Raw genomic sequence first — 26,349 nt, 5'->3', positions numbered from 1 at the left:
CCTTCCCCGGGAGTAACCGAGCAGTGCAGAACCGACGGAAAAAAGATATAAACACATAAAAGGCGGTTGCAGTTGGACCGGGGCGAATAGAGCTAGCGATACAACATTTTGCTGAGCGAAGGATAAAAAAAAACCATGATTGGAACCCAAAAGTGCCATAGTGGGCATAAATTTCTACGCCACCGATGCGACGTTCGATCGATTTGGTGCCGTTTTGGGTCGCCGTATGCCCGGTATGGCTACATTGCGCCCCGGGTTAGTCACTGCGTTTACCTACTGTGCTGTACTTTTGGGGAAAGTGTGATTGGCCACTTGTAACGATCACTGTTCCGAACGGATCCTTTGCCCTTCAAGCTTTCAGTACATGTGCGTTGACACATTTTACTTGATATCGATCCTTGTTTCTTGGAGTTTGTCTAAACTTCATCACCATCCGGTAATATTACACTACATAAGTTAGCCACTCACCAGGACGCAAACTGCTGTTCCTTTCTTTTTTCCCCCAAACGAACGCAAACTCCTTCCGGACACTGGGCGGAAGCGATGCTTCGGGAAAGCCGGGTCGGCACGGGGAAATTTTCCACGGTCGCGTTGGTCAGATAGTTTTCACTGAACAGTTAATTTGCACACAAACACACACACTCTCAAAATTAAGTACGCGCACCACACCGGAACACGCACAATGTAACTCGGTAGCAGGACAATTCGGTGGAGGCCAAAAACTGCCGGTGCAAAACGGGCGAGCAGGAGCTGATGTTCAGATGTTGTACCGCTACGAACCGCTCGGTATGCGATCAGTCAGCGAAGTAAACGACGATCGGTGCTGGCGAGGCTCTTTTATAAAAATTTCCCTTTAACCCAGGGTCCGGAGCCGTCGCGCGTCTGACCCGGCCAAATCGGTACCGACCGCTCGTCGCCACCACCACCATCACCACCGACGTGTGGGCCCTTCGGTGTCGGGCCGTGGCAAATTTTCACCGCGTCGCAAACCGGAGACCACCACCCACCCCCTCCAGCCGGACCCGGGCAACCTTTAATAGCGCCTCAGCGAACACTTCTTCCGTCCGATCGTCCATCGCTCGCTCTCGCCGTTTCGTCGTACTCGCTGTCTCTCTTTCTTGCAATTGCTCCGGCGCGTACTTTGAGGGTCTGCACTTGTTCTTCGCGATGCCTTGCGTCCTACCGTGCGTCTCGCCCTCACTATTGCACATCCCCTAAAACCAGCAAGAAAACGGTGTCACAAAGCGCGCCCGCGATCGGCTGGATGTCACCATTCTGGACGATCGGACCGGCACGTACCACCCATCGTTTCCCACCCGAGGGGACAGGTGACGCATTGGACTGCCCTCTTCCTTATCAGCTGGATTCGAGCAAAGCATCTTAAAGTCCTAACTCTGACCTCAGTTTCGGTGTTCCGCAACTGGTAAGGTTTGCTGTCGCCAGTACGTACAAGACATGCATCGGAAGTGCGACATAAAGCACAACCACTAATACTGCAACAGGGGGATCATTTACGCAGACGAGTCACAGTCAGAAAGGAAGATCGAACCTTAGATCTATCGCAAAAAAGGATACTTTTTCCAATTTCGACATTGAAGGCAATAACGATTTTTTGCATGATTGATTCCTTGGTTCGTACTAACCCTACTTAACCTCCTGCGCAATAGTGAGATGGAGATGTGTGACGGGGGACCAACGATTGATTGCGATTTTTTTTGTCCATTATAATGAATATTTGGCATGGTTAGTATGGTTTTGTATATTTTGTGCATCGTTAAGCACGTTTTAAAGATGCATTTAGGTTATTTTTTCCCATTTAACTTTCCTAGTTTCTATTTTAGTAAATCTGTCAGTAAAACTGTTTGTAATTTAGTTTGCTTTTATGGTTTGAAATATACCCGAAAATTGTGTATTTTGTGTCCTTCACTATCTTGTGGCAATTCAGGAAAATTTTCGAAGTATAGCAATCGATCGATATCCAACGCCTAGCTAGTTTTAGAACTGTATCTTTTGTAATTCAGTTCAGTTCAGTTCAGTAGAACTGTTTTTCAATTTTTGATCTAAATCTTTAAAAATACCTTTTGTTTCTTTAAAATTAGCTTGAACTTGTATATCAAATTTGTTATTTTGATTGATGTTATACACTATCAGAAAATACCTTGACAATTGTATTTCGGCTTTGCTGGATATATATGATTGTTATCGTTTTCTCGGCGAATATATTTCCAGATCCACAGTCGTTTTACTTCACAAACATTTTCCACTACAGTCGTTTTACTATTATGTTTATGAGCAAAACATTTTTTTAAGAATATAGTTGACAACTTTCATGGTTTGATCGTTTAATTGAGACTCCTCAAACAACTTAGACGTTTTTGCAACTTTTCCAAATTACTCATTAAATAATTAATGATAGTTTCTGTCATAACAGCCCATTAATACTTTGATCGGTAACCACATCGGGTTAATAGGTACACAGTCATAGTAAATTTTAGCTTAACATTAGATGAAGTTCTGAGAATAGATCGATTTGTTGGCATTTAACACTTTGTTGACCCCACTAAGCTACAAGCTTCCACCTAACGTGCTCGGATATCACTCCGCTTGGTACCAGCGTATCGAAATTCTCGCATAATTCGCTGGCGCGGATTTTCCCTTTCGATGAGCGCGCGGTCGAAGGCATTCGTTCCTGTGTGAAATTTCACACCTTCGTCGGAACGCCAGAAAAACAGAATTTAATATTGTGACCCTTACTGAGTACGTATTCCAGCCGTGCATACGGTGCATCCCATCCGAGTTGTATGCAACGAACAAAGCGGTGTGTTAGCTGGACCTTTCGTTGCAAACAAACTCACGCGCTTGCGTGAAGAAGGGCACGATCGCTGCCTGCCAGGAAGGTCTGGCGATAAACTTTTTCCCAGTTCTTCCCAGCGAAATGCCATCGGGGGAAAAAGTTGCTTGACGTCAGTCTACGCCTTGACGTGGATCAGTATCAACAGCGACCTGTGCCTGCTGGTCCTTCCTCTGCTGAGAGTCCACTCGAGCTTAATTACCTTTGCACACGCGCTGCGGGGACGATCTAGAGCTGGGGTCGCCAAAGTCCCGTCCGCCAGCTATTTTCCCCACCCTTAATAAAGTCTCATCTCAATTTTTGTAGGAATTGGTCACGATATCACTCTTGTTTAACCATAGATACTTTGATAACATTGAACAAAGTGTCCAACACCAGAAGCCTTCCACATATACTTTTATATAGATTTTAAGAGAGATTAAGATTTTTACAATTGCAGTTTTACTATTGGTTGTAAAATAACTACATTCAACAAAATAATCTAAGTTTGATTTCCTTAATTAATTTCCCTGTGATTAATTCAATTATAAATAACATATGAACAATACAAATACATGTTGAAATTAAATAACAAACGAACAGGATGTTGAAAAAGTACACAAATTCAACAAAAGTAGTTATCAACATTAATTGGTAAATGTAAAACTTTAATACATTATTTCTTGTGTGTATATTACTTTCCGCATTAGAAAATGTGTACTACATTCAAAAAGTGTTTAATGAAATTTTCGAAAAATTAATATATCGTTTTAGGTGATGGGGCCGCGGTTGCGGGCTAGTTTGTAATCATCTGGCCCCTTTTAAGAAACGTGTGCCGATCCCTGACCTAGAGGGACGCGCGGACATTAGCGCAGCAAAATGTTTCGCCTTATATTGTAAGACACCTATTTTTGGAGTCAACACACTCTTTCACCCTCTTTGTCTGGATATACTTACAGTCTCATCCAGCCCCAATGCACTTACCCACAGACAATGTGACTAAGCGGGATGTTTCAAAAACGTTTTTTCTACTCTCCTAAATTGTTACCAGTGGTAACATCGGATGTTATTCAGCTATGACTGTTTCCCACGAGGTGGCTTACGTATAAACACGGAGTGACTTTTGTAGTTGATGCAAAGATTACTCTAGTTATTAACAATTTTCTACGAGGCTGACTTCCAGTCGGAAAATATGGGTCTACACATTGAGAGGTTGAAGTAGGAGAGATCGTTTTTAGTGGTTTTGATTGAATGTGCACATTCTACCCTTGAAGCTTTCGTGGCATAAGTGAAGGTTGTAGGCTCGCTCGTGAGCACTTGGACATGGATATTATTTCCACCTAATCGAGCGGAGAGTTAAGAACATCTTGCGTTCGTCAAACGCAATTCGCGGCGACCTCCGGTTGCTCGATTGTCACACGGAGTACGCTTGGGTAGATGTTTGTAGAGATCCAGTATGGCAAAAAGTGCTGTTTACTATCGCGTCGTCATGCGGCGGCAATATTAGTAGTTGAACGGTTCATAGCAGCTGAGCGAATTGCAGCAGATTACAGTTCGGCCATTCTGATCATGTTCGACGACGATGTGATGAGTGGACAAATCTGGATTGGATCTGGATATGAATAAGACAGGAAACGCAGTTGGTCTTGCCAAAAATCCATTCTAGTTTGCTGTGAGTGCTGAATTAGCTAAAATGATGAACTTTTATTCAAACAAATCACTACCACTAGTCGCAAAATTGAATATGCATTGTTTTTCATAAACTTCGTACTTTTAATTAGTGGATAAGTATTCCATCATTTCGTTGTAGCCTGCAGCTCAGTTCAGTTGACTAGTATTACTAGTTTTCATTATGTATTCATCCATTCATGCCATGTGTGACTGCAAAAATTGATCAATTTGTGCAAAATGTTGACCAAAAGAAAAACATAACCAAATAAAAAACTTTTGTTTTAGTAAAAAAATCAAATTCCTAACTGTTACTACCAATGAGAGTTTCTATCTTATACCAACATTAAAGTAAGAAAAAGTTTGTACGAAACATTTGTAATGTAACATTCAATCAGTTGGTAGGACTTAAAATTAAGCACGTGTTGCCTGTCGTGTGTTGCATTCTCTTCCTCTCAATAAACTAGACACAAATCGAAAAGTTTAAAAAGAACTCTGAACATTCCCGTGTGTCAGTTTAATGTTCGATGTATCCTCATTTAAATCTATTTTTTGTTTCCATTTCAAAAAAACCTTTCCAAATTGAAAGCATGTTCTTTCAACCGTCATTTTAAAATGTACTAAAATCTTACTCCAGTACTAAAAGTTCCACCACAATGGTGAACGGGAAGATTCGAGCTTGAGATTATAAACGTATAAAATTTTCTGACGTTTCTGCACTTTGAAGTGGCGGATAATGTTTTTGTTATTTTCACAGCCGCCAACAAATCTGTTGTCGATCCCTTCCCTTCTCCTTTGATAAGGGTGACTGTCGGATTTTAACTCCTCCAGTATATTGTAGTGTTTTATCGTCCTAAGTAAAGGGCTAAAGAATATTATCAACCGAGAATGAGGTCATCGGATATTTCCTAAATGTGCTTTCAGAAGTACAGAACAAGTAAACGCCCCGTGTGTTTTGCTAGGATCACGGTTTGTTGAAAGTGTTGAAGTGAATCTCAAAAAGTGCAATTAACCTCGTACGTAAGCTGGTTCGATTTCGGTCAATCGAATCGGATTGCAAGTGATCTTTCTTCGAAGCACCCTGATCAAACTGTCCTCTATCGCCCACAATGGGTGTTGACCTCGATGTGCAGGAAGCGGAACCGTCGGCGGCGGTGACAGCTGTCCACAGTCGATCCGGGGTAGTTAAGTACGAGTAAAGTATCGAGCCAATATTTGATCATGATGATCGTGTCGGTTCCACTCCAGTTTGCTTTGATAAGAAACCAGTGCATTACCGTGATTGTTCTTTGTTGTGTAGATTATTCCCCATAAGGTGACAAATGTGTAATCGTCACTTCTCGTTTTGCAGATTAGAATGGAAGAATATAATGGCGATTGCAAACGAGGAGAACCTGATGGATTTACGACAGCAGGCTGTGCGAGGGGACCTTCGGGCATCCCCATTCCGAAGCGTGTGCTGGGCGGTTTTTCTGGATGTACTGAAAACTCCTGGCTCGGAAACTTGGCAACAGCAGCGTACGGCCGCGCGACATCACTATCAACGCCTTAAGGATCAATTCGTACAGAATCCGCACCAACAGACCACGGACACCAGGGACGATCCGCTATCGCAATCGAAGCAGAGCCTCTGGAACCAACACTTCTGTGATCAAGAACTATGCGCTGTGATAAAACAGGACGTGGTCCGCACCTTCCCGGGTGTTGATTTTTTCCGCAAACCCGCAATACAGGAACTGATGACAAACATTCTCTTTTGCTACGCTCGCCAGTTTCCTGCCATGTGCTACCGGCAGGGTATGCACGAAATATTGGCTCCACTTATATTTGTGATCCACAGCGACCAACAGGCCCTGGCGCACATACATGAACTAAATCCAGACATTGAGTACGCCACATACTGCCAATCTTAGCACGTAGCCATAAGTATAACCGTATGTTCTTTGGCTTTTTTTTGCAGCCGGCAACTCCTAGAGATTTTGAACCCGGAGTATCTGGAAGAAGATTCCTAGTAAGCATCTCAAGCTGTTATTGCTGTCAATCGAAATGTTGTTACAGTTACCGGCTTTCCTTGCAGCGCAATATTTGCAAAAATAATGTCTCAGATTGAATCATTCTACCGGATCAACGATATGGTTCCTTCGGCGACTGGTTACTTCCCTGTGCAAACCTCCGGTAGTCCGTCAAATGCCACTGCTAGTCCAGATGCAGTCGGTTCTAGCAAACGGAAGCCCGAGGTGGAAGTTGTCGAACAGCTAAACTATATAAAGGATAAAATTCTTATCAAAGAAGATCTCCATCTGCACAACCATCTACTCAAGCTGGACATTCCACTGGCCATTTTTGGCATGTAAGTTAAAGGAGCGATGTGGCTGACATACGAATGATTTGTTCATATGCGTATTTTTTCCAGCCGATGGCTTCGGTTACTTTTCGGCCGTGAGTTTGCGCTGCAGGATCTGCTCTTGCTCTGGGATGCAATATTTGGTGAAGGCAATGACCTTGGTCTCATCAACTACATCGTCGTTGCGATGCTGATACGAATAAGAGACAAATGTAAGTCCAGAGAAGCAGAAGACAAATCAGGGATGATGCCGTACTGATGCGAAGCATTTGTGATTTCCTTCATTGACAGTAATTTACAGTGACTACACCACCTGCCTATCTTACCTGATGCGATATCCTACGAACATTGACATCGCGCTAGTGATACGTCATGCGCTGCACATGAAATCCCCCAAAGTATACGAACGCCCGGCGGGCGCAATGATCTTCCTATCGTCACCGAAACACCAACCGAATCAACAGCAGCCACCCGCGACACGCTCAAAGGCCGTTGAGTCGGGTCAGCTCAAGTACTCCACACTTCCTGCGATACATCAGCGTCGTGCACAGCTTGCGGTAGACGATCATCATCCCCTGCAAAGTCGATCGTCTTCGGTAGTCACCACCTACGACGATCGGCAGCGTACCAGCTCATTGCCACGCGACAATGGTACGCTACGAAAGGCTACGGCAGTCGAGCTACGTCAGGCTGCATGTATGGCCACCAAAAAAGCCATTGCAGACTCAGGTCAATCAGATGTGCGTGATCCAGCTGTAAGCGATGGTTATCGCGAAGATGTGAGTGTACTCATTCGAACAGAACATTACTTGCAATTTGCTCGTTCTCGTTAAATATCATTTCATTTTTGAAGATCATTTTATTTTAATATAATTTTTGTGTAAAATTCAACCAACTTACTTATCCACAACTGTTTCATCCAAAGGACCCCGAGTTGCTTCGCATTGAACTGCAAAACACATACAACATAATGTCGGTGGGTCGCACCAAACTTCTACAGTATTTGTCCATCCTTCGGCGCAACATTCGTCCAACCAATCCACACGGGGAAGTGCAACAGTCCCTCGAAGGAATCGAAGAGATCTGTTCGCTTCTTAAACCACGCTACGATACGGTTTTTCGCGTACCGGCACCAATCGATGCCGCAACGGAAGCAAACGAGGAGCCGCAAAAAGCAGCAAAGCATGCGCAATCCCAGCAGCATCCATCGCAACCACGGACCATTCCCGGTCGGATGGAACAGCACAGCAACGCGCAGCGAACGCAAACACCACCGAACAGTTTAAACTTATCCCGATCGTACAACTACGATCTGGACTGTCGGAGGAACAGTGCCTCGCAACCGTTCGCGCAGTACGAAATCCCCGAAGATCGGTACAGTAGAATTGCGACGAAGAAGCTTGCCAACCGGAAAGAGGTGGAAATGAACGTGTTTTCGAAAGATTTCTCCAACCCTCACCGCCGTTTCGATGACAAGGATCTGCCCAATGCGAACCCACTCGGTCACGACGAATGCTTGGAATGACGGATCTCAAAAGCTGAACAAGTGAATAGTTTTATGCGGATACATTTTTTCGTATGCTTTTATCACGCCTTACCCCGCAAGTTTAATGTCAAGTATCCGCATGCTAATATTATTACGATAAATAAATGCATTTGGATAGAGATTGTTTATGGTTAAAACAATGAAAAACGCTCGTTTATTTCGATATTCATTTTTTTATTACGCCAAAATTTTACATCAATGCTCGAAGCCTGTGCACATGGTGCATGGAAAACAGTCAGAACCAAACCACTAGCTCACCAACATGGTTGTTCCAAACATTCTGGGTCGATCTTTTTTTAGTCAGGAATTGAGTGATCCTTTGCAAATACAAGAATCATTGACGCAAGTACCTCGTACTTTTCTAAAGAAAGCACAATTTACGAAACATTGTATCCAATCACATTGACCTTCCACCTGGATGAACAGCATCAATAAGCAAACTACCATCAAGCTCAAACGAATGTCTCTTCCAAATAGGCCCATTGCACAAAACGTCCTCCAACCGTTTCCGTTTGGTCGTAAAGTACGAATGGCGTCTTACGGAAAATGATCCATTCTATATCAATTATTTGCTCAGTTGATACGTATGATGTCGAATGTGCTCCAGCTGTCTAGCAATGTTGATTCGTTTCATCAAAAACAAGACATAGCCAATCAAAATTGACAAAAATACACGATCTACAGAAAATAAATTTAGCTTTTTAAAAAGACGCAATTTATAGATCGTGGAATGAAGGCCACGTTGAAGTCGTTTAACATAAATAAAAAAAAAACAGAATTGAATGAACATAAAATAAAGTCATCATCCATAGACAATTGTGGAGATTTAAGGGAGAGAAACAATGTTGCAACCAAAAGATAAAGATAGTTTGGATCAACGGAGTGAGATTTTCTCAGCAGCTAAATCGCAAATAAATCCTATTTCATATATTTATTGAAGACGTCGAAAGCAAGTTCCACCATTACGAAAGCCGTTGGTCATGCCTGCTCCAATGCCTGGTCACGTGGAGTCCTTTCGTACAGGGGAGCATCCAGTTTCGGATGGGATTCAAACCCACGCCGTCGAGGTGGTAAGCCTCGGCGCTCATGGGCCGCTGATTACGAAAGCATATTTCAGCTATCTATCAAAGTCCATTTAAAGCACAGCGTAAAACGTGTTTAAAAACCAAACCCTATGTAACTAAACTATGTAATTTAAAAAAAACTCAAGCAATAATAATATTAGAAGCACCATGCCACGAAACATTCATTTTTCATCATTTTATGTTTTCCAACGCGTAAAATAAAGCGTCCTTGTAGGTTGAAGTGATAAATAAGAGAGCGAGACTCGATCCAAAATACACCTTCAGATCAGGCGTTTACACAACTGATTATACATTGTGCAGACGACACAAATGCAAAGCAGACGCATCAGAAACACGTGGCATCAGTTTCTGAGGCATCGTGCTCCTAACACGTGTCCAAACCGTTTTTTAAACATAATTCAAACATCGTGCATACATTGCTTAAAATGTCCTACTAATGTTCTATTTGATAGTAAACTTGGGTTAATCCCAATAATCTCTTATGCGCTCATTATGCATAGTTTATTCGGATCCAGTATTAAAAAACACACACACGTAATCGGTAGTGAAAATAATTCTGACTGTTGGCTCAGACAGTCAACTGGCTGTTAACAATTGTTAAGAATTCTTTATTCAAAATGGGCATGAACAAACACCTCTGGTGCAAACACCTAGGCCTCCACAAGTATTCTTACATTCTGAATTTATTTTGCATCGTATTGTCGCCAAAATGAGTACAAAAGTGACGAGCAGCCACAAATGGATCTTTCTTCTGGAAAATTCCATTGTATAAGAATTTTCGTTGTTATTTTTTAAATCAATGCACGGTTCTGTGGTTCGTTGTACGCAGGAAGTGAGGCACTGGCGGACAGAATTCTACGTTTTCACTGATCTGATACCTACCAATTGGATTTTTAGAAATTTGTCCAGTCGTTTACACAACTGATTATACAACGTGCAAACGACACAAATGCCATGGGGACAAACCAGAAATATGTGGCAACAATTTCTGAGTCATCCTACTCCAAACACGTGGCAACCATTTTTCGTTTATTTAAGATTTTTCGTTGTTATTTTTATCAATGCAATGCAATCTGTGGTTCGTTGTACGCAGCAAGTGAGTACGCTGACAAGCTGTAAATTCATAGTCCCTTTGCCTGGCTTTGTAGTTCAAAAGTGCAAAATGGTAAATTTAGTAAATCGTTCTTGTAGGCTTAAATTAAGAAAGCGGGGACTGCAGATTGTGAAGGTGGCCAAATCGTAAATGAGAAGAATCAGGGTTTGAGATGCGAAAAATAAATTTGGAGACCAAACAAATACGGCAACAATGTAGTAACACTTTATTTGAATTACGCTATTTTGAACAGTTTTCTTTTTATCATTTAATCTGCATATGGGACAGAAAAGAATTGCGATCATTTATGATTTTTTTAATTAATTTTCTCGAAAGTGTATACGGTTTAAATCATTTCGGATTTAACATAGAAAAAAAACTACAACAAGAAAGTAGTGAAAGGTGTTACTTCGAACAATTTTTGAAGAATGTATTTAGCCGTTTGTAACACCACAAGCGCAAATGCCATCTACGCAAGCTCCACGTCGGCCTTTGAGCACTGCACATCTCACCACGCAGACGATATTATCAATGCATCCTTCCGTTTGCAAGAATAACACGAACACCAAAGCTACTAGCAGCCACATATGGCAATTCATTTTGGGAAGTTCAATTATATATTTTTCGTTGTTATGTTTGTGTCACTGCACGGTTCTGCTATATTGGACGTGAGCAAGTGAGGTACTGGCAGGTAGAATTCCACGTTGGTCCTCATTTCGTTACCTTCTTGTCACTACTGTACAATCGTTTGCACAATTGAGCATATATTTGCTTAAGACTAAAAAACAAAGGTAAGTATAACATTCAAGAAACGACAACAAATGCTATCACATCATTTTGGCACTTGTTGAATGATTTGAATGACGGTGAAAGATAATTGTACTGAGTGTAATAATGAATGTTTCTTAGTTTTCTATTACCTCAGCATAATTTCCATTTTCCATTTACAATGTAATGGTAAAGAACACAGGTTTATAATCGAGCATCTGTAGTTCACTAACCCTAATCAGGTCCTAATTCCTTCTCATCACAAATATCGGAAATCGTTACTTCACCCTAAACTAACTTCTTTACCCAAATTTAAAGACACGTTGCTAAATGATGGTTTTTCTTTGCTGTGCCTGGTATGCTTCGAATTTTTTTCCTCTACTGACTGTACTGTGTCTATTTGAGGTTGAGTATTTTTTTGCTACTCGCTTTGTGAAATCTTCACAGCTGATGAACAGTGAATTTACGAGGCGTTTCTTACAAACTGGACATGTTTTGGAACTTCCTTTTTCGATACACTTCTTAATGCATTCGCTACAGAAAGAATGTCCACAATTAACTATAGTTATCGGTGATGAATACTCTTCAAGGCATATCGGGCATTCCTGGTCTGCAAACTGTGCGTAGTTCGGTGGACCTGCAATTGAAGAGCAAACGGGTTGATTTTATTATATCCGAGTGTCCGCCTGGGGATTTCTACCTTGGCTTCTAAGGTTGTATCGTGTTTTTGGTAAAGATGCCACTGGAACGGGTTCACATTCTACCGACCGCTTCCCCCGAGCTCTTTTAACATTAGCCTGATGTGCCATTATTACAGAAAATTAAAGCTGTTGATCAATCCAAACGAATCAAACAGTTTCTACAACACAAATGTATTGGCAAACGCGCTATTTTAGCGGCATTTTGGGTCACTGTCACGGATGACAGCTTTGACACGGCTGTCGACGAAGAGAAACCAGTGTTGGCAATCAATTCCATTTTGTGCACGAATATGATTATGTGATTTATAATTTTTATAGTTATCTATGGTTAAGAGTTGGTTCAGAGTTTTGCACAAACATGTTGAAATTTATTTGTACTGCTAACTCGTATGTACATTACCTGGTCTTTACTTTACGGATCTTTCCGGTCCAACATTAACGTATCTACTGGTTGCACTGCTATATTCGAAGCGCATGCAGGAAATTTTGACATAAATGGCTATTCGATGGTTTCTAGTCGCTAACTGTGTCGTGCAGGATCGCAGCAGCAACAAAAGAAGAAAGAATTTTCCCTTAACGGGAAATTATCAATTCAATTAGGATTGTTGTTCATCTATTTCACCTCCGCTAGATTCCTTAGAACAAACCCATCGAGATCAATTGTAAAGATGGCGCAAATTTCAGCCAGCGAAAAGCCGCAGATGCAGCAGATCGATCTCAACACCCTCAATTTGCAACAATTGACTCAGCTGAAAAATCAACTAGATCAGGTACGATGAATCGGCAGTACGCCTACGATCGACTCTATAATGCTCTTCCACCTTTGCAGGAACTGAATCTGTTTCAAGATTCTCTCAATAGTATCAAAATGGCTAGATCGAAATACTCGGCATCGAAAGAAGCACTGGAAAAGTTTAAAGCCGATTGGAACGATAAACAAATACTGGTGCCCCTGACAGGGTAAGTTGCGTAGTGTATTTACAAAGCGGTAGTGCCTTCCGATTCGTTTCATTAAGCCAAATTTTTACTTAATTGCAGAAGCATGTACGTCCCGGGTACGATAAAGGATGCTAACAATGTCATCATTGAAGTTGGAACTGGATATTACGTAGAAAATGTAAGGCGCACAATCTAGATACATTTCTTTTGCCAACGATAAAAGTGAATCTCACATTTCCAGGATCTCGAGAGTGCGAAGGCCTTCTTCAAACGGCGCGTTGAGTACGTGCAGGAACAGTTGGAAAAAATTGAATCCATCGGGATTGAGAAATCCAAAATTCGCGAAGCGATCCGTGAGGTTATGGAGATGAAGCTGGCTTTATTCAGTAAAGAAATGCAAAAGAAGCGTGAGGCAGAATCATAGATAAAACTCGTTTGTTAGCTCCGCTTTATGGAAAACGGTTTATTATACCTCAGAAAAAATAGTAAAACCACGTCACCAATCGTCTATTCATAACAGAGGCAACCAAAGGCTGATCGTTTCTCCCCGGAAAGCCGGTTCGTATCTTCGTCGGATCATTAATTACACCCAAATAACATTCTTCATTCTGCTGTAGTGAATGTCGGAGTCTGACACTGCATTTACGCAAAAATAAATTAACCAAACGAAAAAAAAACCGCACAAAACAGGCGTAAAACTACTATTGAAGTGTGTTACGCCCTAAGCGTTCAAGGTTTCCTTCAGTTCGCCACCCTCTAGCAGCTCTTTGATGATGTCCAGTCCACCGATAAGTTCACCATTTACATACACCTGGGGATAAGTGGGCCAGTTGGAGAACGTTTTTAACCCTTGCCGGACTGCCTCGTCGGTTAGTATATCGAACGTATCGTACTCGACTCTGAAAGCATAGTAACAATTGAATGGATGCTCATTAGAATCACAATGTGGCGGCGGTGTGTGTCTTCTAGCATACCCTGTATCATTGACGATCGCTATCAGTTGCTTTGAGAAGCCACAACGAGGTGTATTGCGGTCCCCTTTCATGAAGATCATCACTTTCGAGCGATTGATGAGTGCCTTCAACCTCTCTTCGAGGTTTGAACTGGCGCTCGAACTTAATGGAGACGCTGGGGCGGAGGCATATTTCTTCACTTTTTGCGTCAGCGAACCAACATCAACGCCGTCGATACGATCGAGAGCGGTACCGGCACGGAAAAACAGAACAGTCGGGACCGAGTCTATCTGATGATGCAGCGATACTTGCGACAAGTCCTCCGCAGGAACGTCGAGAAACTGGATCGCCTTAAATTCGGGTTGTTTAGCGAGCTCATTCATCACATCGGTAATTTGTTTACACTGTTCTGCCCATTCCGCGGAAAAAAGCACCAACGATACACCGGCAGCGCTGATGAATGGGAAAAAATGGTTATCAGCATACGAAAATTAATGCACTAAACAGCCTTACCCAATAAGCTGCTTGTACTGTTCTTCTGTAGAAACTTTCGTGATAACCATCTTAGTCAGCCCGGATGATCTCTGTACAGCGGTAATCTTCCAACAACTGCTTCGCTCGGTCGGAAAGGTGATTGCGGTCTCGAAATCCGGCAGCTGTCACTGCTGCAGCGGTCCTGCCTTCAAATCAGTTTCACCCGGTGGAAATATTATACACTATTGTAGAATCAAATAATTGCTCAAAAAATGTTTTGTCGCTGAAAAGTATTCCAAACGATAATAAAATTTGAGCATTTGTTGTGACTCATTGTCGATAACCATTGGAAATTTTATAATCATTCATTAATTTCTAAATCATATTATTTTCTCCCGTCGAAGATTGTCGATTTCCGGCAGGATATCTCATTTTGCCGAATCTTTAACTGTCAATTGATCCCACTTGTTTATTTTTTATTCTGTATTTGTACGCTTTTTTGTTGATCGTCTTTTTCCAGCAATTTAGTTATTAGTTTATGCTTTTATAACTTTAGTGCAATAGAAAGAGTTATTTGAACGGTAATTTTTCACGGATTATGTGTTGTTACAAGGTCACTGTCTCATCTCCGTGTTATCTTGATTACATAATAGAGATCGTTTATCAGTGATCGGCAAAGCAACATCGGATCCACTGGAAAGACTACATTCCACCATCAAAATGCTGAAGAACGCTGTTGCTTTGGTGACCGGTGGAGCCTCGGGACTTGGACGTGCTACGGTGGAGCGCTTTGCCCGTGCCGGCTACAATGTTCTACTTTGTGATTTACCAACCTCGAAAGGCAACGAAGTTGCCAAGGAAATTGGGGACAAAGTGGTGTACGTTCCCGTCGATGTGCTATCGGAGAAAGACGTAACCGGTGCGCTGGAGGTGGCCAAGAGTAAATTTGGGCGCCTAGACGTGTCGGTCAACTGTGCCGGCATTGCGGTGGCCGTAAAGACGTACAATTTCAACAAGAAGGTCGCACACAAACTGGAGGATTTTCAACGCGTTCTCCTGGTGAACACGGCCGGTACGTTTAACGTCATCCGTCTGTCGGCTGGATTGATGGGCGAGAATGAACCGAACGCCGATGGTCAGCGTGGTGTGATTGTTAATACGGCATCGGTGGCGGCGTATGACGGGCAGATTGGACAAGCAGCCTACTCGGCATCGAAAGCGGCTGTCGTCGGAATGACGCTCCCCATTGCTAGAGACCTCAGCACGCAAGGTATACGGATTGTGACTATTGCCCCGGGACTGTTCAATACCCCGATGCTGCAAGCATTGCCAGAGAAGGTTCGTGCCTTCTTGGCCAAGACCATACCATTTCCGCAGCGTTTGGGTGAGCCAGCTGAATACGCCCAGCTTGTTCAAAGCATCGTCGATAATCCGCTTCTGAACGGAGAAGTAATTCGCCTGGACGGCGCTCTTCGAATGATGCCATAAACTCTACCCCTGTGGAAGATGTAAACTCCGATGGGTCATAACGGATGCATTTATTTAGTACCTCGGTGGGATACATGTTAAAAATCGTTAAACGATTCCTTTTCTCAGGGCATTTTCAATGCATGACGAGAAAATCAAAATAAATTTCCTATATATTGCATAGTGCATGTCCTTTTTATTTCAATTTCAGTGTACCGTACTTGATTTCGCTTACTTTTCAGCTAGACCTTCTTCGGAAAAATGGCTTTGAACTAATTTTTCACATAGTCCCACATTCTTAAGCTTATTAACCTTCGCATTAAACCGAGTACCTTTTCCATTCCCCTTGCCCTCCAGAAGGGAGCACATTTCCGGTCCAAGCTTAGCAATATCTTCCTGTTTTCCTAACAGTACCATTTGCCCCTTGCCATTACTATCCGTATCACCGTTCGTCAGAAAAATGAAGCTCTCTGGAAGTTTCGACAAACGTAGGAAGGTGTTAACGAAATCGGAATCCGGCCCATCGCAACGATGTAAGAATACATATTTTGGAGGATTTTCTTGTAGTTTATTCAATCGCTCTGCTTCGGCAGCGGCCAGCTCAGTACTAAGCTTTTTAGCGACACGTTGCGTACCACGAACGGTAGCTTGAAGCTTCTTGATCAAATCCACGTGTGCGAGGGGGCCTCCGTTCAGCAGGGAATTAAATTGAACTTCTCTCTCGTAGCACTCGGATAGTTTCCGCAACACCCTGCCTCCAACGAGGAAATGGACAAGGCATTTGTTTTTCGCTTTCTCGACGCTAAGAAGTTTTACCGCCTGTAGCTGGCCCAGGTTACGCACGTGTGTTCCACAGCACATATTGCTTTCGACGCCCTCAATGGTCACAACCCTCAGCGGCCCGGTGACATCTTCGGGAAGACCACGGGTTGCCCGTGTAACATCTGATTGAAGTGCCGGGTCATTGGGTTCATAAACCTTGACTCCAACCGGTGTACAATCGATGATCAGTTGGTTGCAGATTTTTTCCACTCTTTCCACCTGCTCCCGGGTAACGTCTTTTGCATCGAGAACTATGTAAGAACTGTCGGTGCCCAGCCACCAGGATTTGGTATTGAGTTGAAACTCGCGATCAAATATAGCCGTTATCAAGTGTTGACCGGAGTGTTGTTGCATATGATCAAATCTTCGGTCCCAGTCAACAGACTGGCTGACCTCTTCGCCAACGGTAAACGGGGGCGATTCAGTTTCATCCTCAATGAAGTGAACCGCTTGAGCTCCCTTTCGGATAACCGATTTTACCAGCCGATCATTTACTCTTCCGTGGTCCGATGGTTGGCCGCCTCCTTCCGGAAACAGTACGGTATCTTCAAGAACCACGTTGAAACCTCCCTTGATTTTTTCGCATGATACAACTTTTGTTTTAAATTCTTTGAGGAAACTATCCTCCTGGCATTTGAAAACCATATTTTATCGGTATTCCACAAACAGTTTTATTCTGCAGTGAGGACTAGAATGGAACTAAAAAAAGATTTATTGTTATGTCAAATCTCCTGGTACCGAAATTCAGCCTTTTCGGTGTCACATGATGGACAATTTAAATAAACGTTGATTTTTCTTGCACCTGTCTTCTATTTATTAAAAGTATAAAAAAACACAAACGATCATAAAACAAAAACGATTTTATCCAATTTTCTTAATTCTATGATAAATTTTGTGGAAATGTTGAACTCGGCGTGTTGTCTGACTCACAACAATAATGCGTAGCATTTGCACTGGGTCACTTCCCCTGCAATGTCAAAAGCAAACTGTTGACAGACGACGTTTCATATTATGACAGGCTTCTTTCTTTCTCGTGTTTTGCCTCACGCAGGTCGCTCGCTAGTTCAGATAATCGGTCCGAAAATACCGAAAATTGTTCAACAAAACTAATCATGGACAAGTCGTTTGTGCTCGCACGCGTTACGAAGGTCCTGGGTCGTACCGGTTCCCAGGGACAGTGTACCCAGGTGAAGGTTGAGTTCCTGAACGAGCAAAACCGACAGATCATCCGCAACGTAAAGGGCCCCGTCCGCGAGGGAGATATCCTGACCCTGCTGGAGTCTGAACGTGAGGCAAGAAGACTGCGGTAAATCTAATAGGGCCTTGGTTTTGCTTCCACGAAAAGGACATTCACACCCCCATCAGGTAGGTTCGAGCTTTTCAATCGTTTAGTGCCGGTGTGTTCGAAATTAGCGGCCTAACCAATGTTATCTCTTTTTCTAGGTTATGTTTTCTACCCGTGTACGCTGGTGAAATGTTGCATACGACAACCATTGGCAAGGGATTGATGGGCAGGAAAAAATGAATGTATCCAGCAAAACCATTATGCTTGTGGAAGTAAAATATAAGAATTGAATGCTCTACTAAAGATATGATCATTGTAAATAGATATCCGAACATAGTTTTGATAGCTCTGAACAGAGCACGTTCCAAGCGAAATATTAAAAACTTGTAAAGTCATTAGTTAACAAGTTAGAAATTGTGTTCACATACAGAATGGGAAGTGTGGGTAGATGAAAAAACCTATTAAGCGGTTAAATTACGCTAATGTAACAGGATCAATTTGGAACTGGACCTTCTGCTTGTAATTCCAAACTGATGAAGATCCTGAATGCCTTTTTGACATTCATTTGACGTTTGTCGTTAGAGAAACGCTGTGCTTGGTTTGAGCGGAAATCCAAACAGGGACGCCAGTTTGAGTACGTATGTTTACTTTATGTCCTACTTCTTTTGTTAAAGAACTAGCCGACATTGAGAATTAGTAAACTATGCTAAATACGCCGGGCGATAGTGGCTTAAAAGTGTAAGTTTCTGAAACAGTGTAGTGTAAATGTTGCTTCATATTATTAAATTTCGTTTCTTCCAGACCTTCTGCGAATGAAAATGAATATTGTCATTTTTGTTTCTCGTCTGAAAATCTGTTGCTCTTGTTTCCATTCGAGCAATACATTCGTCCCGATATGACGAGCTTCATCGATACTTTCATCGGCGTTCAACTTTCATCCGAAAATGATACTAACTTCACGCTGTGTAGGAGCTGCATCGATGCGATAGCATTCTGTATCGCGTTTCGAGAGTGCTGCCGGAAACACCATGAAGCAGTGCGAGAATCGAGACATTTCCATCGAGTGATGGAACATTTGCACTCCTTTTTACAAGAATCAGTGTTAGAAGATGTTTCTACAGCAGTCGCATTAGAAACAACGACTATAAACCATCAAGCACCTATCATTACTTCAGAAGATGCCACTTTTGAACAATGCGTTCCATCACCCGTCACTGCAGACATACCTTCCACACCAACAGTTGAATGGTAACATATTCTTAGCGCAAAATTATTTGTGATTTTTTAACAATCCGTTCCTTGATCTTGTCAGCCCCAGACAAAAACGTCGCCAACCAGAATCATCAGGCATCGGTTCTCATGTTCAACAATCCAAGAAGATGAAACACACCGAAGAACGCCTTCAAGGAAAAGGAAATCATATCCGAGTCCTCATGCGAAGGGCGAGTGTTAAGAGTAGGCCAGAAGCAAACACTGAGACATCGCCCGCTGCATGCGTGGATGTAGCTGAAAATCTTGGATCGGAAGTAAATGTTGAAACATCCCCCGAAGCATGCTTGCCAGCAGTACCTGCAGCTGAAAATCTTGGATCGGAAGTAAACGTCGAAACATACCCCGAAGCATGCTTGCCAGCAGCACCTGCAGCTGTAATTCTTAGGTCGGAAGTAAACGGCGAAATATCCCCGGAGGCATGCTTGCAGACAGCAACTGCAGCTGTTAATCTTAGATCGGAAGTGACCGTCGAAACATCCCCCGAAACATGCTTGCAGACAGGAAATGCAGCTGTTAATCTTGGATCGGAAGTGAACGCCGAAACATCCCCCGAAGCATGCTTGCAGACAGTAACTGCCGCTGTTAAAATTAGTTCGGAAGTAAACCCCGATACATCGGCTGAGCCATGCTTGAAGACAGCAAATCCTCTCCTAAATAGTACAACGGACACACGTCCTGAACTCGGCGAAGTTAATTCTGAGCTCAGTAACAAACCAGCAGTTTGCAAACCTTGTTTCGTAGCGGTAAAAAAACTGGATGTTAGTTTGTTAACGCTATAGAAACAGTTATTTTTTGGCATGATATCTACAAACGAGCCGGCACGTGGAGGGCGCTTGGCCTTGTATTTATAGCCTAGATTGGCTCCTATGGAAGATAATTCGGATAGAACGTATAGCAATTCTCGATTCAAAATTTGTGTTTTTGGGTCAGTACCTTTATTACGATAGATTTTTGTATGATAGAAACAAAATTATTTTCGGCTTTAGTCAGTCTTGTTTAGGTTTGACTGCAATTTGAAGAATGATTAAAGCTGTCTTAAGGTAGTTTATACTCGTTTATTAATAAAGGGTGAATATCTCCTAGTTCTAAAGCAACCAATGGTTAATCTTCCCTGTGAAGAGCTTCGAGCAGTTTGAAGCTTGTCGCGTACCGCTTCGTTTCGTAGTTTTTACGGTGGGATATCCAATTTTCACGTATCTTTTTCCATCTTTCACGATGCTCATTAAGTAATTCGTCTTTATCCAACGATGATTCATTAAGATCGATGTCTTCCACGGGTTCCGGCTTTTCTAACAGGTAGGGCTGCATGTCACCTGCAGGTTCCGGACGCGGCATTTCAGTTATTTCACTAAGATCACCATTCATGAACTGTTCGACGATATCGGGGTTGTATTCACGTTTGACAGCGGACCGTGTTATTTTAGGTTCAGCCTCGGTGCCCTCCTTCGATCGGGGTTGGTTCTTTAACCATGCGCGACACAACGGGTACAGGGGTGAGTTCTCCCTGAATCGAGCCAGATCGATATTGCGATCAAACAGTTTCATGATGTACGGCTGATGGCTTGGGGATGCTTCATATTTTTGTTTTTTCGTCAGCTTCTCTTCGATGCTCTCATCCGACTCGGAGTTGTCGCCAGACGATACGTTTTTGTGCTTCAAAGCGCCTTTCAAACGGCCTCTCGCCATTGCAACATTTTGAAGCGTTTTGCCTAGTGGTCAGATGGAAACAAATTTGTTAGACAAGAACTACATTCAAAAGTGTTTCTCTTAGTTACATACGCTTTTCGTCGGAATTCAACAGCATTCTTCTTTTGGGAAGCATTTTCCAGACCAGAAAGTTTGTTTACGAACTAAAAGTGAAGCCCAAACTGCGTCTGTTTTGTATTTGACATTAAACCGTAAACTGACAGAATACTGCCAGCATTGAATGATGAACCGATGCAGCAAATGTGAATAGTAAAAATGGTAATCTCATTGAGTACGATGCAAGTTTTTGCTAAAATAAAATTTGAAAATGTTTTCGACATTTAATAAACTCACAAAACACTCAAATTGAACCGATAATTCTATAAATGCATTCTTTTGGAAACAGCAATAGGGTGGTCTGGTAACCCTAACCAGTTTGACATTGGTTTGTTTATGATTTCATCGCTAAAAATATGCAGTCTAGCGGTCTCTAGCTCGAAGGCGCAGTATGACGAATTTGTGCAGGTTTTAGTCGTACCGTTTTCCTTATGAGCGTAGTAGCCAACCATGAAATAATCAAATAAGGCACGCTCTGGTGGAAGCAAAAACAAAAAATATCATTTACACCCGATCGGTGTTATTTGAGGTGATGCCGAGCGGAAAACACGATAGCATTAGTTCAACGTTTGCTGCGACCGAGTGAAAAATGAGTACCCGGCCAAGCCCTGCTCCGTTCAAGCGTTCGATTGACGGATTGTTCAACGTTTGGCTCAATCTTCGGAACCAAGGCCACGAGAAACCGCTGCGAAATGCCCTGTACAATGTGCTCGTCGTCGGTGTAATAGCGGTGGTGATCGGCGTGATTTTGGTGCTGGCACCTTTTTTCAAACCGCTCCTGTGGGCGTTCCTGTTCGGGGCCGTCCTGTTTCCAGCGAAGAAACGTCTCTCCGAGTCGCTGAACCGATGGATTGGACGGATTGAGAAGGATGATAAGTACCTGTTGCTCGGTGTGCTTAGTGCACCGGTTTGCTGGGTGGATTCGCTAGGGGAATTTCTTACCAGCTGGCTGCGGAAACATCTGAAGATTATTGCCGTGACTCTTGGGGGCCTCATGTTGCTGCGGTTCATATTGTGGCTTACACCGACGGAGGTATTTTTCTCGATATGGAACTTTATCGTGTGGAACCACTCGCTGTTCCGGTCGCTGCTCAGTTCGCTTTCCCTTCAAATGGTCGTCGTCATATTGATCGTTTACGTCGTAAGCGTATACTTTCTCTGGACGCCAGACCATTCTACGCCGTTCCTGGTGATCGGGCAGGTCCTGTGGATGGTGATCGTTGGCTACGGGAGCAGCTTCCTCGGTGCTCTGCAGGTTCCCGTTTTTTTAGCACTGCTTACGTACGGCGCCATCGGTTTGGTGTATAATTTACAGAAAGATGAACGCAACATTCGCTTTATTGATAAATGGCATAGCCTACTCGACGTCACAAGCTACCGGCTAGAGGATTCCATGGCTGCACCAAACGTAACAACGACCGGTGAAACGTCGCGGATCGAAGAGATAAAATCGAAGCTACAGCTCGACGTCACCGCAACGCCGCAGCTTTCCAGCACGATGAATGATGCGTCTGGTGTCAGCACCACCTACCCGGCAAGCATGCTAAACAACGCGGAAGCACTTGAAAGCGACCTGTACTTCCGTTTGTTGTTTTACGCGTGCGGTGCCACGCTCGTTTGGACGCACACGTGGCTTCTGTTTCTGGGCTTCATCCCCATTTGCGCGCACATCGTGCGGCGGGCGGCCGAATTTCTGGGCATTGTGTCGTACGTATCGCAGAAGATTCAGCACTACTGGCATACGCTGAAAGCATGGCTTTTTCCGCGTCACTCCGCACTCTTGCCACTCTGTTTGCCGGGGATTCTGCGGCTAAACACGAACATCCATCGCTACGCATGTGCCAAACTGCGCTCCTATATCGACGACATTTGCTCGATCGTGATGATCGGCTTTCTGATCGTGCTCGTCATGCTGATCAGTGTGTTCGCCTTCACGCAAATCTATTCCGAAGCGATCGCGGTGGCCCAGCTTGGCTCTAATCTGGTCAATCGAACGCTCATCCATCGACCGGAATTGATTGAAATGCTACCCATCGGTAAGAATAATTTTCAAGAGCCTTCTTCCATGATTAGGGACACTTTAAAAATTTACCTTTTTTCCTCACACTTTCCAGATATGCAATCGATGGATAACATTATCGACAACGCGTACAAATATGGACGATCGCATATTGAGCAATATGTAGATGGTATTTTCAACGACACAGATCCCACGCAGGCAATCAAGCTGAAAATGCAAATACTTAGCGTTTGGGACCGTTTGATACAAAGCTGGATGGATCGAAACAATGCCGAAGGAATGGTCGGTCCAAGAGTGCCTGCCCAAGCTATCCGTATGACGATAGATGAGATTTTTATAAATCCAAGTATGCGAGAAATCTATAACTGAAAGTAAGCGAGAGATTAGTGTATTCATCATGTTTTTTTAACTATTTCTAGTAACTAAAGCTGGACTTATTGGTTTTATAAAAAGTAATTTTGGCATGCTCTGGGAGGTCGCTGATTCCTTGTGGATGCTGCTACGTACAAATCTGACCCTGCTGCTATCCGCCGTCGGTACATTGGTATCGGCAATCCTTGGCGGTGGTCATGCAGTTTTGAAATTTTTATTCCACACGGTGAGTCGGGAATACTCTGACCTCGGAATTCCGATCATTTAACCGTTACAATCTTTTACTTTTTCCCCATAGATTATTTTCTTCACGACATTATTTTATTTGCTGCAAAGCAGCCAGGATCGCTACTCGCCGACAGCCGTCACCATCAACAACTCCTGGGGCCCGCGTATCATTCAAGCCTTGGAGGATTCCATCTCGAGTGTGGTGGTAGCGACCCTAAAGCTGGCCCTGTTCCATGGGCTTTTTACCTGGCTAACGCACACCGTCTTCGGAGCACATATCGTGTACCTGCCGGCCGTGCTTGCATCCATCCTAGCGGCGGCGCCGTTCCTCGAGACGTACTGGTGCAGTGTGCCCGCTTTTCTGGACCTGTGGCTCTCACAGGATCGCTTCTGGCTCGGTGTCATACTGGTGATGATACACTTTATCGTTCCGTCCAATTTTAATCCGATCATTCATTCGGAGATCAAGGGGTAGGTTAATTTTGATTGGTCGCGATACGTGTGATTAACAGTGAATTGTCGTTACAGTGGAGGCCATCCGTACCTGACTGGTCTGTCGATTGCTGGGGGCATGTATTTGTTCGGCCTAGAGGGAGCTTTGCTTGGACCTTTGCTACTGTGCCTGTTGGTGGTGCTTTTTGAAGTGACCATCAGTGCTATCCGAGATAGCCCAACCACACCACAGACCAGGTAAGCGATTAAGCAAACATTTAATTTTATGTTAGTTTAACATCAGTTCTCATTCCATTTCCATCAACTAACATCGAAACTTACAATTGCTTCTAAATGGACTAAAACAATAACGAATGATTTTCTTGACCTCAGAAAATCCAGCCTAGATACGAACAACGATATTTATTCACCCGCTACGACGTAAGTAAAAGGAACACTGTCTTGGGCATCAACGTAGATATAGTGTAATTGTTTGTAGTGTGATAATTTATATTAAAAGTCCTCCAGGAGGTTTGTTTGTTGCGTAGACATTTCCTGATTGGTGCAATTCAAGGATTCCAAATTATTTCACGTTTTCAATTTATTGATCTTTTTGATTTATATTGGAACCGTTTTTTTATTTTGGTAACCTTTTTTTTCAAAAAGAATATAGAGAATAGAACTTGAATTATTCATTCTGCAGATTACATGATTGTAAAGTTATTATCGGTAACATTGCGAAAAGGGTATGACCTAAAGGTCCGTTAGAAAAATTTTATTTCAAATTAGTCCTGGTTAGGTCACAGGTAACAATGGATCAGGATGTTAGTGATTTTAGTTATATCGTTGTCAATTGGTTTGCAAAGATTAGCTTGTACTGTAACTTGATGAATCAGTCAATTATTTCAATTTTAGCAATTTTCTTTCTTTCTTTTTCCGATTTGTTTTGTGTCATTTCGTTTGCTTGCTCTTAAATGGTAAAACAAACAAAAAAAACCCGTCAAAACTCGTCACCATACTAAACCGATCTTACAATCAAATACCACCAAATTGATCTCTAACATCGGCAACGAACCCGAAATCGTTACCACAAAATATTTGGGCAGTTTGTGTCGCGAATGGCAACAGTTCCTTCGCAACGGGGAAGTAAGTAGCCGCGTAGGCTAGATTAGTTGCTCTACCTTTCCTCCTACCTTCCCATTTCAAAGCGTATACGTAGACACCTATCCGTTGTCGGTTGGCGGGAGTTGTAGGTAGTTTCCTTTTTTTCGATATAGTAGTGAGCGAGTAGCCCTTACTCATCACATGTTCTCCCCCCGTCTGGTTTGTACTGTTCGTATCTTGCTGTTGTGCGAATTATTCTTAGTGCCGGGAAATTGTAGCTGGCATTCTTGTGCTCCTACGGATCATAAAGCATATCATGTGTTCATCATCATCGATTCTCATCATTGTCATTCATAGCAAGAAAACTATCGGACCGTCTGCTGGCTATTTGATTCGAACGAAAGATGGCAAGTTTCTAAACTCTCCGCTGGCCATGAACTGCACCGCATCACCCACGTGCATGACTCTCCGTGGCACACCGCTTGTCTAACTCTAACCTGCGCTTGTCGCTGCGCAAGCATCTGCTGTGAAACGAGTTTCTCCGCATCCTGTGGTTTTTATTTTTCATTAACTTAGAGCATATCATTTCAGATTGTAAATATAGCAAACAATACTATACCATCTTCATTATTTTTTTAAACTAAAACATTGGTACCCTTGATGTTGGAAAAAATCTCTTTTTAACCCTGTTCTTCGATCCTGTTTTATCTCTTGTCTCTAACCAAAACCACCCAGAAGCTAGTAGTAGTAGCCATATCATCTACCGTGTTTCTATGTTTTCCCCTTCCTCGTTTACGCAACTTCCAACCCGCGCCATCACGATCACGATCGGAACAGCAACAACTTCCGGTACGCGGCCTTTCAAGAGCAAATGAGTGTGGACGGATCGAGCGGGCCAGGAGCAACAGTACCGACGGCGGGTGCCATCGGAGCAGCTCCCTGAGTACATTCGGCCGCCTTGGACGGTTTGCTGCCGTGTCTCGGTCCGTCGAGGAGGAACCACTTCACTCGAATGAAGTATAACTCGGCGATACAATCCCCCCCTTTTGCTTATTATATTTATTTTCAACTATTAACTCTCAGATATGTGGTGATAGAAAGCAAAATATGATAGGGCAAGCTACTAAAAAAGATAACTCGGTG

The 26,349-nt window shown here is 43.0% G+C and overlaps 9 protein-coding genes across 9 annotated transcripts; 6 read left to right on the top strand and 3 right to left on the bottom strand.

Annotated features, from left to right (window-relative positions):
- Positions 1-5,281: 5,281 nt before the first annotated feature.
- LOC131286530 (TBC1 domain family member 5) lies at positions 5,282-8,517 on the top strand. Its single transcript, XM_058315493.1, has 7 exons — positions 5,282-5,693; positions 5,850-6,386; positions 6,459-6,509; positions 6,576-6,848; positions 6,912-7,054; positions 7,134-7,621; positions 7,768-8,517. The coding sequence occupies exons 1-7, from the start codon at positions 5,608-5,610 to the stop codon at positions 8,365-8,367; spliced, it is 2,178 nt and encodes a 725-aa protein (XP_058171476.1). The 5' UTR covers positions 5,282-5,607; the 3' UTR covers positions 8,368-8,517.
- Positions 8,518-12,550: 4,033 nt separating this feature from the next.
- Positions 12,551-13,605, top strand: LOC131283979 (probable prefoldin subunit 5). Its single transcript, XM_058312828.1, has 4 exons — positions 12,551-12,805; positions 12,865-12,995; positions 13,074-13,152; positions 13,216-13,605. The coding sequence occupies exons 1-4, from the start codon at positions 12,704-12,706 to the stop codon at positions 13,396-13,398; spliced, it is 495 nt and encodes a 164-aa protein (XP_058168811.1). The 5' UTR covers positions 12,551-12,703; the 3' UTR covers positions 13,399-13,605.
- A 65-nt stretch (positions 13,606-13,670) lies between these two features.
- Positions 13,671-14,575, bottom strand: LOC131283978 (glutaredoxin-3). The gene is made up of 3 exons (XM_058312827.1): positions 14,441-14,575; positions 13,949-14,380; positions 13,671-13,873 (listed from the first exon to the last, which is right to left on the bottom strand). The coding sequence occupies exons 1-3, from the start codon at positions 14,488-14,490 to the stop codon at positions 13,696-13,698; spliced, it is 660 nt and encodes a 219-aa protein (XP_058168810.1). The 5' UTR covers positions 14,491-14,575; the 3' UTR covers positions 13,671-13,695.
- A 485-nt stretch (positions 14,576-15,060) lies between these two features.
- Positions 15,061-16,042, top strand: LOC131289811 (3-hydroxyacyl-CoA dehydrogenase type-2). Its single transcript, XM_058319144.1, has one exon. The coding sequence runs from the start codon at positions 15,122-15,124 to the stop codon at positions 15,887-15,889; it is 768 nt and encodes a 255-aa protein (XP_058175127.1). The 5' UTR covers positions 15,061-15,121; the 3' UTR covers positions 15,890-16,042.
- LOC131289810 (alanyl-tRNA editing protein Aarsd1) lies at positions 15,957-17,372 on the bottom strand. The gene has a single exon (XM_058319143.1). The coding sequence runs from the start codon at positions 17,333-17,335 to the stop codon at positions 16,100-16,102; it is 1,236 nt and encodes a 411-aa protein (XP_058175126.1). The 5' UTR covers positions 17,336-17,372; the 3' UTR covers positions 15,957-16,099.
- A 341-nt stretch (positions 17,373-17,713) lies between these two features.
- LOC131287331 (small ribosomal subunit protein eS28) lies at positions 17,714-18,051 on the top strand. Its single transcript, XM_058316371.1, has one exon. The coding sequence runs from the start codon at positions 17,803-17,805 to the stop codon at positions 17,998-18,000; it is 198 nt and encodes a 65-aa protein (XP_058172354.1). The 5' UTR covers positions 17,714-17,802; the 3' UTR covers positions 18,001-18,051.
- Positions 18,052-18,579: 528 nt separating this feature from the next.
- Positions 18,580-19,227, top strand: LOC131284083 (uncharacterized). Its single transcript, XM_058312938.1, has 2 exons — positions 18,580-18,713; positions 18,777-19,227. Exons 1-2 carry the CDS (start codon positions 18,679-18,681, stop codon positions 19,225-19,227), a joined length of 486 nt encoding a protein of 161 aa, XP_058168921.1. The 5' UTR covers positions 18,580-18,678.
- A 1,055-nt stretch (positions 19,228-20,282) lies between these two features.
- On the bottom strand, positions 20,283-21,127 carry LOC131287566 (protein lin-37 homolog). Its single transcript, XM_058316626.1, has 2 exons — positions 21,027-21,127; positions 20,283-20,956 (listed from the first exon to the last, which is right to left on the bottom strand). The coding sequence occupies exons 1-2, from the start codon at positions 21,067-21,069 to the stop codon at positions 20,349-20,351; spliced, it is 651 nt and encodes a 216-aa protein (XP_058172609.1). The 5' UTR covers positions 21,070-21,127; the 3' UTR covers positions 20,283-20,348.
- A 453-nt stretch (positions 21,128-21,580) lies between these two features.
- Positions 21,581-26,306, top strand: LOC131287148 (transmembrane protein 245). Its single transcript, XM_058316169.1, has 7 exons — positions 21,581-23,086; positions 23,165-23,416; positions 23,490-23,668; positions 23,741-24,141; positions 24,199-24,360; positions 24,496-24,543; positions 26,044-26,306. The coding sequence occupies exons 1-7, from the start codon at positions 21,640-21,642 to the stop codon at positions 26,147-26,149; spliced, it is 2,595 nt and encodes an 864-aa protein (XP_058172152.1). The 5' UTR covers positions 21,581-21,639; the 3' UTR covers positions 26,150-26,306.
- The last annotated feature ends 43 nt before the right edge of the window (positions 26,307-26,349 follow it).

Source organism: Anopheles ziemanni, chromosome 3 (assembly GCF_943734765.1).
Source record: "Anopheles ziemanni chromosome 3, idAnoZiCoDA_A2_x.2, whole genome shotgun sequence".
In the NCBI taxonomy this organism is placed as follows: Eukaryota; Metazoa; Arthropoda; class Insecta; order Diptera; family Culicidae; genus Anopheles; species Anopheles ziemanni.
This window is presented reverse-complemented; position numbering and strand designations above follow the sequence as displayed.